The sequence below is a fragment of the Euprymna scolopes genome, chromosome 17 (assembly GCF_053919585.1).
Source record: "Euprymna scolopes isolate OS-2025 chromosome 17, ASM5391958v1, whole genome shotgun sequence".
Lineage (NCBI taxonomy): Eukaryota > Metazoa > Mollusca > Cephalopoda > Sepiida > Sepiolidae > Euprymna > Euprymna scolopes.
The window spans coordinates 22,332,964-22,348,051 of NC_136498.1; the positions used below are offsets into that span (position 1 = coordinate 22,332,964).

The following is a 15,088-nucleotide window of genomic DNA, read 5'->3' on the forward strand; positions in this document are numbered from 1 at the left end:
TACGCATACTGCACATAAAACTGATTAGTCTGTACGGAGAGAAAGACGAACGATCTTTGGTATTCTTAAATATGGGGCAGACTGAAGTTTTCCTGCATATTGGGAAGCATTTCTCTTTAAAGCAACATTTAAACAACTTTGTAAATATGGAGCTACTTCCGGTTGGAGCTTCTTTTTTTTTTTTTAATATATATATAAACTTGTTTTCCTTGTATTTGGCGCTTGTTGATGTATGATTCTGGGAGCCTCATATACATTTGATCAAATCACACACTTCCGGTCAGAGGATTTACTAGAAACACTGCATTTGCTTAGCATAGAGATTATTCTAAGGATGAATCGATTCTGCTAATCATTATCATGTGGAATGCTCATCCTCTTGTCGGATAAAGCATTGCAGAAGCATAAATCACAGGGAGTTTGGCCAGCCAAGGAAAACTTGGAAGCAAGACATGAGAAATTATCTGACCTGAAGAAGAAAAGTGACGTTAAATGAATAAAATTTATTTTTAACGAATTCAAGGGAGATAACTATTGTTGGTTAATGAGGGAAAATGTCTCCTCCCTAAAAATTGACTTTGGAATATTTTCAAAAAGAAATTACAACAAAATTAAAATGAAGTGGAAGGAAAAACAACCAAAAGTAGTCTAGTCTGAAGCAAATATCAATATGTCAGATGGATTGCTATTTGGGCCTAACTCTGAAAATCTGCTAAGATAACTTTGTGCCATCTTATATAAAGGTATGGAATGTTCCTCTAAACAAGTTTCCATATCTATTATTAGTATCACAAATATTGTATGCTAATAATATTAATTCTCAGTAAGTTGGAAATTAATTAAATTAACCATTGCACAAAATCCACTTGTAAATTAAAAAGACAAAATGTAATTTAAACATTTTTTTATTTTATTTTAACAGTCTTGAAAATTTTGGAAACGGTTGGCATCCAATATGTGAAAACTAGTGAGGAATACGAAAGAGAAATGAGGAATAAATTAAAAACGACAAAGATTTGGAAAGAGATAAAGGTAAGAATGAATTCTAACAACACAAATGAGGGTGGGACTAAGGTGACGTGTAAGCTTGCACAGTGCTGCATGTTTAATGTGATGCATAGTTGCAATGGATACAAACGGCGGACATGCAATGGAAGAAACATATAGCTATTTGAAGAGAGACCGCAACCACAATAATCTGACTTTTGAAATAATAATGTCTTCTTGAATATGAGGTTCTATGCTGTGATTCTGAGCCACTTGAGTCTTGGAAAATTAATGCTTCTTCAGATATGAGACCTCCTCATTTCCTTTCCTGAAGGAATGAATGTTTTTTATCTCCATAGATAAACGGGTGCATGATTTAAAAAAAAAAAAAATGTTTCTTTCTTCTAGCGGTCAGTTTTCTAGAAATAACATCACATGTTGTGGCAACAAAATCCGATAACGAAAAGTGAACGGACTAAACAGTAAGTGCAGAAACCTGATATTTTAATTTAGCAAACAATCATACATTTTTTTTTCAAATGGTGATGGTCGAGACGACTTTGTCAAGGCGGCTGTGCGAAACAAGTCACATGCTTTGGCGACGATGTCCTCGTCTGTAGTGGCGAACGCTTCCATAATGGCATTCTTCAAAGAGTTAACTGTTTTCTGGGTAGGTTTGTTAGTCTTAGCCTTGATTGCATCCAAGAAGAAATAGTCAAGAGGAGTGCAGTCAGCTAGTGATAAACATTATCAAGCAGCTACAGAATTGTGTGCAGAAGTGGAGCCATGCTGGGAGATGTAGAGGATATTTGGCGGCAATCTTGTCCATCTAGAGCTGCTGGTATTTTATCTATTTTTTGTCAAGTGTCTGATCTTGCTGCAACATCCTGTATATATGGATATACACTGGACAGAGAAGGTCTGTTTTATTTTTCTGGTTCTGGTGCAAATGACCTGTTTATGTTTGGTTGGGTTTATGTTTTCATTCGGTCAAAAATCTGATTGCAAAGATGTTTATTGTATACTGACTTATCTCTGGCCAAGTATTTATTTATCTCTCTTTATTTCAAATCCACTTTTACTATTTCTAAGTTTTCATTGGACTACCTTTGCTAACTGAGCCTGTTACCTCAACTGTTCTACGTCTAATACACTAAGGCCTCTCATTCTTTCAATATGGCCGTAGCAGTAAAGTTACTTTTTCCATACACATCTGCCTATATTGTCCAGATGTAATCTTCCTCTGAGGTCATCAGAAGAAATACAGAATACTGAGTATACAAATTAGCAAATGTAAAAAAAAAACAAAAAAAAAAAAACAACTGAATATTTCCATTGCTTTGTGTTCATACAATTTCTTTCTATGCAACGTCCTTAACCCTCGCTGGCCAGATTTCTCTTCTAAATAACATTACACTGTGTACACATGCCTGATAAACTCTTCACTTTGTTGAAAGTGGTTACACTTTGCTGGTTAATAATATTGTATGTTCCTGAACTTAAGCCACCCAGGTTTGATAAAGAAATATTGTAATTTTGCAAAAAAAAAAAAGACCTGTTTTGTGGGTTTGCTTAAAGGAATAATCCTTCTGTGGTGACACTGCTTGAGATTGCATACTTGACACGAAGATCAGTGTTGAAATCAAGCTCCGAATCTAGACAAAAGACTGATCAGATGATCATGTCTGCACAATAAACGTATACGGACACACTTTTTTTTTTTTTTAATGGAAATTGCACCAACAAGGCATGAAGCAACTTGATGTAAGGAGATAACAAGAATGAATGGGTATTATTACAAATATGGAAGATGCATATTGGCCTTAGTCTTGAAAAGAGCAACGCTAAAGATAGGAGGAAAACAGTCAGCAGAAAGAGAATTCCAGACTAAGTTCTTGAAAATAAGCTACGAGAAAGCTGTATTACAATGAGTTATCAAACACGATCAATGAGTAAAACAAGCTGAAACAAAGAAAGCAGGGAATAGATCGGCCAGTTTTGAAGAACATCTTCCATATAGTAGGTTTTGTAGAAAAGACTGAGACTAGCAACATCACGTCTGAGAGAGAGAGAGAGAGAGAGAGGTTACAGAGAAGAAGAAAGGGTGAAGCCAATCACTTATAAATACGTTTCTGTACCTTATCAAGAATCCACATTCCCCAACCCAGTCGTACCGTTTACATGGTTTGATAGTAGATTTGTAGAGATAGAGAACAGACTTGAGTGTGAGAAAGTGTTCACAGTAGTAAAAAGAACGAGCTTTACGAGAAGCAGAAAGAGAAATGAATCTAATGTTTGAACTCCAAGAAAGATTTGATGAGAAAAAAATAAGAATTTTTACTATCAGTTTCTCAAGAGCAGGGCCATCCACGAGAATCTTAGGGAGAAAAGGGACACACCTACCGTTGAAAGACACGAACTGAGTCTTAACAGGATTAAAAAAGCACAAGTCATTTCCTACCGTAATCCACAACTAACCCAAGTCAACTTCTAGATTAGCTGTATATTTCAACTGATCTGGGAGAGATTTGTGAGAGGCAACACTAGAATAGTTGTATGATCAACATAGGTATTAATTTTCTGAATAATATTTGTTAGGAGATTATTGATATAGAGGAGAAACAATGTTGACCTAGCCCTGAGGAACACCAGCATTGATAGGAAAAAGCAAATGAAAAGACACCATATAGTGTTACTTGCAATCTTTGATTAGAAAAGATGATGTCAAGAACCTCAGCACAAATATCATAACCGTGAAGTTTGTGTAGAAAATTAGAATGCGACACTGTCGTACACTTTCGAAATCCCAAGCGGAATGCCCCTACCCTCTCATGAATTATCCATAAACCTCTCAGTTAGAGCAGTTAAAAGACCAGCAATTTAATGAAAACCACGAAATTCATACTGAGCATCACTAAAGCGGCCAAGAGTTTCCAGGAAATGAACAAGCTTCATGTCTTGTCTAAAGCGATTTCCATAAAAAAGAAAAATGTCGAAATGGATGATGATGTGGACTAAAAGTTGTCCAACGCATACTCGCAGAGACAACGGATGTTGAACTGAATATAATGAAAATGTGAAAATAAAGTTTTCGGTTCAGTCCGGATGAAATACCAAATACTGAGTATACAAATTATAAATCCTCATCTCAAAAACTAAAAGAAAAAATACTGAATACTTCTATTGCTATGTGTTCATACAATTTCTTTCCATGCAGCACATATCTTCAACCCTCACTGGCCAGATTTCTCTTTCAAATATCATCACACTGTATGCATGTCTGATAGACTGTTCTATTGGTTGACAGTGATAACACTTTGCTGGTTAGAAATGACTGAAGTTCCTGAACTTACGTCATTACTAATTTTTGTAATTACACTAAACCAGTCCCCCCCTCCATTTTTTTTACTTTTATATATATTTTCAACTTTCTGATTAGCTTTAAGAATTTTATTATATTTTTAATTTTAATTTTAATATATATTAATTTTGTTGTATATTTTTAAGACTTATATTTAAAAATTTTTTTTTATATTTTTAAATTTACATCTTTTTAACTTTCTTATATAATCCATTAATTTTTGTTAGAAAAAATGATGGGGAAATGGATGATGATGTGGGTTAACAATTGTCCAATACATGTTCGCAAAGAACGCGGATGTAAAATTGAATGTGATGTTTACAAAAACATGAAACAGATTTCATTTTTCATTTTAATCATAAAAATTTGACTTGAAATGTCATCATCATTGTCATAACGTTTGCTTTACATGCTGGTATATGTCAGAGTTTTTTTTTAAATTGACCTCCAAACTGACCGATATCTGGCTAAGTCTTTATTTATCTCTTTATTGCAAGGACATCATTAATACTTGTAGACCACTCCTCAGATTTAAGGACGTGTGCAAAGGGACTTAAAAATCTGGCAACATCATCCCTGCTAACCTCGAATCATCAGCTGCAGACTGATACTTCTGGAGAGTCAGTCAGAAGTGTACCCGGCTGAGCGAAGCGAGAAAAAATAAACAGTGGGAGGAGATGAGAGGCAGGCGCAAGAGGGCAACGTCAATAGCAGCATTGGCAGAGCCTGACGGAGATTACCCCAGCGGGAAGTGCAACAGAATCTGTCGCTCTTGCATGTATCTGTTCAGTCACAGCAGCAGCTGCCACCACTCAACATGACAACCTCCAGGCGCAATTCTCCATCATTTATTGAGACGGAAGGCCGCTAACAATCCTTAATACTTTATATGTTTTCTTGGTCTACCCTTGCTAATAGCCAACTGACCATGTTGTCTGAACTGTTCTACATTTACCAACCTAAGGACTCTCATTCATTCTTTCAACCATAAAGTAAATGTCATCAGAAGAAATACAAAATACTGACTATACAAATTAGCAAACCTCGTCGCAAAAATTTCAATACAAAATACGGAAGCTTTAATGTTACATGTTCATACAATTTCTCTCCATGCAACTCATGTCCTCAACTCTCACTGGCCAGGTTTCTCTTTTAAATATCACATTGCGTACATATGCCTGATAGATTTTACAGTGATTGTGGCCTAGAAGACCAAATGAAGACTTGCATTTTAAAAAGTTGATTTTTAGGAGAATTTGTATATGGTATGAACAAATTTCACAATTAAATATGTCGCCGGGTTAGGCTTACATAATTTTTAGAATATGACATCTTCATTCTGTAACAAGTATGTACATAAAACGGACTTTTCTGTATTTTCTTTCCTTTTAATTGCTACTGTAAGTGCCAATTTGAATAAACACCAAGAGGGGTGAGTTCATTGTACATGTCCACCAAAATGCCTTTCTTGTTGTTAAATATTATTACATGTGGAATCATTTAGAGTTAAAATCTAGTGAAAAATACACATTATGTATTGAGAAACACACTTTTTGTGACAGGAGAATTAAAAAAAATACTGGCTTATTTCAGTAGATATAAAAAGCAATATGCTGTGATCTAAAATGGAAAACAACATGAACGAAAATCAGTTTCATCATATTATAAAAAAAAAAACAAAAAAACTAAATACTTATTGTGTAATCACAATGGCCAAGATCAAAGTGTAGTATCTGTTCTTCAGATGCGGCACTTCATTTCTCGTTCTCTTTCAGTGGAGGAGAAATCCTTCCCGACTGAGACAATTTTTATTTTTGTACCTTTTCTCCACGTTAAAAAACGACCCTGGTGTCTAACTCTGTCCCGTGGGGAGGCATTGTAAGTAGGCAAAATAATAAATTAAACAAACAGTTTTTATCTTTAATATTTCTGCATTGTCTTTACAATAATAAAGAAGGTGCTAGTTTCGTTTTCTGATTCATTTTCGGACAATGGTGTTTCACTTTTTACAACAAGTTGTAAGCCATTTTGGATAACTTGTTATTTATTGCCTAATTTTTACATATTTAAAGTTTGTATTTCTTAATACAAAATGTGTATTTTTCAATAGTTTTAACTCAAAATGATTTCTCATAAAATAATAATAAAAAAACATTTTTAATGAATACACAAATTTTTTTGTCATTGTGGCCTAGGCGATCTTTAGTCCAAAACAGATACGTACAATATAACCTTTTTTTTTTTTTTTTTTTAGAAAGGAATCATCACTTATCAAGGCCCAGAGGCCTCTCGAGGATAAGGGTTAAGGAGTGTAAATTGGTCAAAAGGACAATATAGTAATCGTTAGAAGTGTAAATTTGGTAAAATTGGATTACTTGAGGGGAACGTCTCATCAAGAACTTGTTTACGTTGGACTTGACCATATTGTAGTCAGCTGGAAAGCAGGTAAATGGAAGAGAGTTCCACAGGTGTGCAGTTCTAAGAAAGAAGCTTTGTTCATGGAATCTACGTTTAGGTTTAGGCACGGATAAAGAGTGGGGGAAATTATTGATAGTGTTTACAGCCAAACGGGTGTTTTTCGTGAATGTTTGGCAAAGGGGGACCATAGATTGGAGCTCAGATAAGCACTTGCCATGAAAATAACGATAAAACAGACAGGCTCGCAATGTCTCTTCTGTGAGAAAGAGGTTGCAGGGAAGAGAAAAGGGCATCCCTCACTAGGCTACGAAGTCTATTATGAACTCTGTCAAGGCAGGATAAGGTCTTCCTAGCAGCTCCTGCCCAGATGTGACAGCAATACTTCATCCTTGGATATACCTGGCTCTTATATAGATAGAGAATTACATCAGCAGGTAAATAGAGAAATAGTCAACCACCTCAGCAGAAATAACCTTCTTAGTGACACGCAATATGGTTTCCGTTCTGCAAGATCTACCGCAGATGTGCTAACGGTTATATCTCATAGGATTAGTGAATCTCTTGACAAAGGCTTCCTTTCCAAGGCAATTGCTCTTGACATATCAAAGGCCTTCGACAAGGTATGGCATAAAGGCCTACTTCACAAGATCTCCAGCTACGGTATAACTGGAAATATTCGCTCTATCATTAAATCATTTCTCTCTGATAGGCTCATAAGAGTAGTGGTTGATGGACAAAAATCAGAGGCCCACAGTATTAATGCTGGAATCCCTCAAGGGTCCATCCTGGGCCCAACTCTCTTCCTGATCTACATCAATGATCTCCCTAAACACATACTTAAATCATTCGTTGACATCTATGCTGAAGACACGACCATCTACGGCAACACATCAAAGGCTGTAAATGACAAAGCTCTCTCTGATTCTCTCTCCTCTGATCTCGAACGAGTGGTTCAGAGGGGGAAGACGTGGCTGGTTACCTTTAATGCATCCAAAAACCAAACTCCTATCTTTACATCATCAACGCTCTGATCCCCATCTGGCATCAATTGAAATGGATGACTCTCGTCTAGGAGAAGCCCCATGTTTTGACAAGCTTCTGGGCTTGACCTTTACTCCTGATCTGAAATGGAACACATACATCAAGTCTGTTGCCAAGGTCGCTGGAAAGATGGTGGGATCCTTCTTCCGCTCCAGAAGATATCTCACTACTGATGCAATTCTCTATCTATATAAAAGCCAAGTACGTCTAAGAATGGAATACTGCTGCCATATCTGGGCAGGAGCTGCTAAAAACAGTCTATCCTGCCTTGACAGAGTACAAAATAGACTTCGTAGCTTAGTGGGGATGTCCTTTTCTCTTCTCTGCAACCTCTCTCCCACAGAAGAGACGTTGCGAGCCTGTCTTTGTTTTATCGTTATTTCCATGGCAATTGCTCATCTGAACTCCCATCTCTGGTCCCCCTCGCCAATCTTTTACGAAAAACACCCGTCTAGCTGAATCCACTGTGAAAAATTTTCCGCACTCTTTATCTATGCCTAAATCAAAACGTAGATTCCATGAACAAAGCTTCTTTCTTAGAAGTGCACGCCTGTGGAACTCTGTTCTGTCTGCCTACTTCCCTCCTGACTACAACTTGGATGTCTTCAAGTCCAACATAAACAAATTCCTGATGAACCGTCCCCTTAAGTAGACACTTTATTAAATATCCACACTAATGTACTGTACTTACAATAACCTGTATCCCTGAATGGCTTCTGGGCCTTGATAAGTGGTTACCACCTTGTAAAAAAAAAAAAAAAAAAAAATCTACTGGATTGATAGAAGGATCCCATCATTTTCCCAATGACTATGGCAACAGATTTGATGTATGTATTTCATTTTAGATCAGGGGTAAAGGTCAAGCCCAGAAGCTTGTTAAAACATGGAGCCTCCTCAAGACGAGAGCCATTCATTTCAGTTGATGCCAGATGGGGATCAGAACGTTGATGATATAAAGATAGGTTTTAGATGCATTAAAAGTAACCTACCATTTTTCCCCCCATTTTCATTGCTTAATGTCTTGATGAAACTGTACAAGAACCGATTTTTTTTTTTTTTTTTTTTTTTTTAATTATATTAAAATTTTTTTATATATATTTTGATTTTTTTTTTCATATTTTTCTTTCAATTTTTCTCAGACTTCAGGACAATTTGATCGCATATCTCATCATATCCTTCGATTGGCTTACTGTAGATCGTAAGTATTCAATTTTAAAAAAATATGTGTTCACAAATCTTAAAAAATTCTAGGAACTCTGCAAAAGGCTCAAGGTAGTTTTAAGTAGAAATCAAAAGGATGCAAGATATTTTTTAATTTCTAAAAAGGCTTATCCCTGAGTGGCTTCCGGGCCTTGATAAGTGGTGATCACTGTGTAAAAAAAAAAAAAAAAAAAAAAAAAATTTATCTAATAGCCAGTGTGTATATGTATAGATGGGCATACTATATCAGGTTGACAAGAAAGTTCTTGCAGTTTTTAATTCTGAAATTCAAATGAATATATCTCGGCTCCAACAAAAATTTATTGATCAAAATAATCAGAATCAACACACTTTTATCAACACAAAACAAGTGCATTTATGTCAATAATATAAAATCTTGCTGATGGCTATGAAATAATGTAAAATCTTGCTGATGGCTATGAAATAATGTAAAATCTTGCTGATGGCTATGAAGTAATGTAAAATCTTGCTGATGGCTATGAAGTAATGTAAAATCTTGCTGATGGCTATGAAGTAATGTAAAATCTTGCTGATTGCTATGAAATAATGTAAAATCTTGCTGATGGCTATGAAATAATGTAAAATCTTGCTGATGGATATGAAGTAATGTAAAATCTTGCTGATGGCTATGAAGTAATGTAAAATCTTGCTGATGGCTATGAAGTAATGTAAAATCTTGCTGATGGCTATGAAGTAATGTAAAATCTTGCTGATGGCTATGAAATAATGTAAAATCTTGCTGATGGCTATGAAATAATGTAAAATCTTGCTGATGGATATGAAGTAATGTAAAATCTTGCTGATGGCTATGAAGTAATGTAAAATCTTGCTGATGGCTATGAAGTAATGTAAAATCTTGCTGATGGCTATGAAGTAATGTAAAATCTTGCTGATGGCTATGAAATAATGTAAAATCTTGCTGATGGCTATGAAATAATGTAAAATCTTGCTGATGGATATGAAGTAATGTAAAATCTTGCTGATGGCTATGAAGTAATGTAAAATCTTGCTGATGGATATGAAGTAATGTAAAATCTTGCTGATGGCTATGAAATAATGTAAAATCTTGCTGATGGCTATGAAGTAATGTAAAATCTTGCTGATGGATATGAAGTAATGTAAAATCTTGCTGATGGCTATGAAGTAATGTAAAATCTTGCTGATGGCTATGAAGTAATGTAAAATCTTGCTGATGGCTATGAAGTAATGTAAAATCTTGCTGATGGATATGAAGTAATGTAAAATCTTGCTGATGGCTATGAAGTAATGTAAAATCTTGCTGATGGCTATGAAGTAATGTAAAATCTTGCTGATGGCTATGAAATAATGTAAAATCTTGCTGATGGCTATGAAATAATGTAAAATCTTGCTGATGGCTATGAAATAATGTAAAATCTTGCTGATGGCTATGAAATAATGTAAAATCTTGCTGATGGCTATGAAGTAATGTAAAATCTTGCTGATGGCTATGAAGTAATGTAAAATCTTGCTGATGGCTATGAAGTAATGTAAAATCTTGCTGATGGCTATGAAGTAATGTAAAATCTTGCTGATGGCTATGAAGTAATGTAAGATCTTGCTGATGGCTATGAAATAATGTAAAATCTTGCTGATGGCTATGAAATAATGTAAAATCTTGCTGATGGCTATGAAATAATGTAAAATCTTGCTGATGGCTATGAAGTAATGTAAAATCTTGCTGATGGCTATGAAATAATGTAAAATCTTGCTGATGGCTATGAAATAATGTAAAATCTTGCTGATGGCTATGAAGTAATGTAAAATCTTGCTGATGGCTATGAAGTAATGTAAAATCTTGCTGATGGCTATGAAATAATGTAAAATCTTGCTGATGGCTATGAAATAATGTAAAATCTTGCTGATGGCTATGAAATAATGTAAAATCTTGCTGATGGCTATGAAATAATGTAAAATCTTGCTGATGGCTATGAAGTAATGTAAAATCTTGCTGATGGCTATGAAGTAATGTAAAATCTTGCTGATGGCTATGAAGTAATGTAAAATCTTGCTGATGGCTATGAAGTAATGTAAAATCTTGCTGATGGCTATGAAGTAATGTAAAATCTTGCTGATGGCTATGAAGTAATGTAAAATCTTGCTGATGGCTATGAAATAATGTAAAATCTTGCTGATGGCTATGAAATAATGTAAAATCTTGCTGATGGCTATGAAGTACCTATTTACTATGCTTCCCCACGGGACAGAGTTAGACACCAGGGTCGTTTTTTAACGTGGAGAAAAGGTACAAAAATAAAAATTGTCTCAGTCGTGAAGGATTTCTCCTCCACCGAAAGAGAACAAGAAATGGAAGTGCAGCATCTGAAGAACAGATACTACATGGCTATGAAGTAATATAAAATCTTTCTGATGGCTATGAAGTAATGTAAGATCTTGCTGATGGCTATGAAGTAATGTAAGATCTTGCTGATGACTATGAAGTAATGTAAGATCTTGCTGATGGCTATGAAGTAATGTAAAATCTTGCTGATGGCTATGAAGTAATGTAAGATCTTGCTGATGGCTATGAAGTAATGTAAGATCTTGCTGATGACTATGAAGTAATGTAAGATCTTGCTGATGGCTATGAAGTAATGTAAAATCTTGCTGATGGCTATGAAATAATGTAAAATCTTGCTGATGGCTATGAAGTAATGTAAGATCTTGCTGATGGCTATGAAATAATGTAAAATCTTGCTGATGGCTATGAAATAATGTAAAATCTTGCTGATGGCTATGAAATAATGTAAAATCTTCCTGATGGCTATGAAGTAATGTAAAATCTTGCTGATGGCTATGAAGTAATGTAAAATCTTTCTGATGGCTATGAAGTAATGTAAAATCTTGCTGATGGCTATGAAGTACCTATTTACTATGCTTCCCCACGGGACAGAGTTAGACACCAGGGTCGTTTTTTAACGTGGAGAAAAGGTACAAAAATAAAAATTGTCTCAGTCGTGAAGGATTTCTCCTCCACCGAAAGAGAACAAGAAATGGAAGTGCAGCATCTGAAGAACAGATACTACATGGCTATGAAGTAATATAAAATCTTTCTGATGGCTATGAAGTAATGTAAGATCTTGCTGATGGCTATGAAGTAATGTAAGATCTTGCTGATGACTATGAAGTAATGTAAGATCTTGCTGATGGCTATGAAGTAATGTAAAATCTTGCTGATGGCTATGAAATAATGTAAAATCTTGCTGATGGCTATGAAATAATGTAAAATCTTGCTGATGGCTATGAAGTAATGTAAGATCTTGCTGATGGCTATGAAGTAATGTAAAATCTTGCTGATGGCTATGAAATAATGTAAAATCTTGCTGATGGCTATGAAGTAATGTAAGATCTTGCTGATGGCTATGAAATAATGTAAAATCTTGCTGATGGCTATGAAATAATGTAAAATCTTGCTGATGGCTATGAAATAATGTAAAATCTTCCTGATGGCTATGAAGTAATGTAAAATCTTGCTGATGGCTATGAAGTAATGTAAAATCTTTCTGATGGCTATGAAGTAATGTAAAATCTTGCTGATGGCTATGAAGTAATGTAAAATCTTGCTGATAGCTATGAAGTAATGTAAAATCTTGCTGATGGCTATGAAGTAATGTAAAATCTTGCTGATGGCTATGAAGTAATGTAAAATCTTGCTGATGGCTATGAAATAATGTAAAATCTTGCTGATGGCTATGAAGTAATGTAAAATCTTGCTGATGGCTATGAAATAATGTAAAATCTTGCTGATGGCTATGAAATAATGTAAAATCTTGCTGATGGCTATGAAATAATGTAAAATCTTGCTGATAGCTATGAAGTAATGTAAAATCTTGCTGATGGCTATGAAGTAATGTAAAATCTTGCTGATGGCTATGAAGTAATGTAAAATCTTGCTGATGGCTATGAAATAATGTAAAATCTTGCTGATGGCTATGAAGTAATGTAAAATCTTGCTGATGGCTATGAAATAATGTAAAATCTTGCTGATGGCTATGAAATAATGTAAAATCTTGCTGATGGCTATGAAATAATGTAAAATCTTGCTGATGGCTATGAAGTAATGTAAAATCTTGCTGATGGCTATGAAATAATGTAAAATCTTGCTGATGGCTATGAAATAATGTAAAATCTTGCTGATGGCTATGAAATAATGTAAAATCTTGCTGATGGCTATGAAGTAATGTAAAATCTTGCTGATGGCTATGAAATAATGTAAAATCTTGCTGATGGCTATGAAGTAATGTAAAATCTTGCTGATGGCTATGAAATAATGTAAAATCTTGCTGATGGCTATGAAGTAATGTAAAATCTTGCTGATGGCTATGAAGTAATGTAAAATCTTGCTGATGGCTATGAAGTAATGTAAAATCTTGCTGATGGCTATGAAGTAATGTAAAATCTTGCTGATGGCTATGAAGTAATGTAAAATCTTGCTGATGGCTATGAAGTAATGTAAAATCTTGCTGATGGTTATGAAGTAATGTAAAATCTTGCTGATGGCTATGAAATAATGTAAAATCTTGCTGATGGCTATGAAATAATGTAAAATCTTGCTGATGGCTATGAAGTAATGTAAAATCTTGCTGATGGCTATGAAGTAATGTAAAATCTTGCTGATGGCTATGAAGTCGCTGAAAGTGTTTTTGATATTGCTTATGTTTTTGAAGCATTTCTCATGCAGAGTGGTGTTGAGATGCTTGAAAAAGTGGTAGTCAGTAGATAAGTCTGGAGAGTATGGCGGATGAAGCAGAGTTTCATATCCCAATTCGTTCAACTTCTGGAGGGTCGGTTTAGCAACGTGTGGTCGGGCATTGTTGTGGAGTATTATTGTAGTTTCTGATGCATTTTATCCATTTGCTGATAGTATGTCCCCACCGCAATGGTTTCGCCTGCATTCAAAAAACTTTAATGGATGAGACCAGTCGCAGAGCACCAAACAGTCAGCATGGCCTTGAGAAGTGTTGTGCAGCTTCATTGGTGTCTAACCAATGAGCTGAGTGTCGCCGGTTGTCGTTAAAACCCACTTTTCATCGCAAGTCACAACCTGCCTGAGAAACGGGTCGTTTATGTTACGTAAAAGAAGGGATGATGACACGTAATAATGGGTTTTTTTTGGTTGTTCAATTATCAAGATTTTTTTGTCTTTCTAATCTTTCACATGGTTAGAAATCATTGTATACGTTACGCCTAATTCAAAAGCAAGTTCTCGAACAGTAGTTGTAGGCAGACGAGTGTTTTTAATGCTAGTAGGCAATAAATTTTTTCTTCACTAATGTGATGTACGTAAATCGGGTGCAACATATCTTTCAAATCTAATTAGCTACTAAAGTTCTGTGGATCTTCGTCGTGATGCACACGTGATGGTGTCATGAAGGAATGACTGCAGGATGACATCGTTCATTAAATCCCCGAGAGAGAAAACATCCTTCATTGGGTCACTGGTTATCTAGATGAATGATGCAAATAATTTAAAGAGGAGAGAGAGATAGTGAGTCAGATAAAGAAGATTATTAATCCTGAAAAATTAATCTATTGTGTTTTTCTGCAAATCGAAGATGTGCAAAGCAAATCGCATGTCAATAATATTGGAATGGCACCGTATATGTATTAGTAGTCAAAGCGAATCATGCCTAAAAAAGAGGCCAATTTAGTTTTAAAGTTATTAGCTAGTTGACTTTTGAACCCTGTGCTGACCAGAGGTTACAGAGTTGGAGAGTTTTAAAGGAATCGGTCATACTCATAAGAATACTAAGTGTTATACTTGGATTTTTTAATCTCTGAAGATTCAACAGTCTGAATATTGGAAGATTTTAAAATATGGAGTTAAATCGAATATGTTGGAATCCTTGGACTCTGAGTCTCACCTTTTTGTTTGTCCAAAAGGTTAAACTTTTTTTTTAAAAGTAGATGTTATAACTAAGTTTATGCAATTCATTTTTATGTGCAATTTGGAGTTCTTGCATGTGATTTGTTTGGTTGTCAAATGACAATCTTATTCAACTACAGTTTTAACTTGGTCATCTTTGACCAGCCAGAACGAGG

The 15,088-nt window shown here is 35.1% G+C and overlaps 1 protein-coding gene across 1 annotated transcript in view; it reads left to right on the forward strand.

The window, feature by feature from the left end:
* Positions 1–15,088, forward strand: part of LOC145296712 (DNA primase large subunit-like) — a 71,988-nt gene that overhangs the window by 7,467 nt on the left and 49,433 nt on the right. The window contains exons 2-3 of the mRNA XM_080142695.1: positions 923–1,032; positions 8,947–9,005. Of these exons, the coding sequence (XP_079998821.1) occupies positions 923–1,032; positions 8,947–9,005 (169 nt within the window). The remainder of the gene's footprint in view (positions 1–922; positions 1,033–8,946; positions 9,006–15,088) is intronic.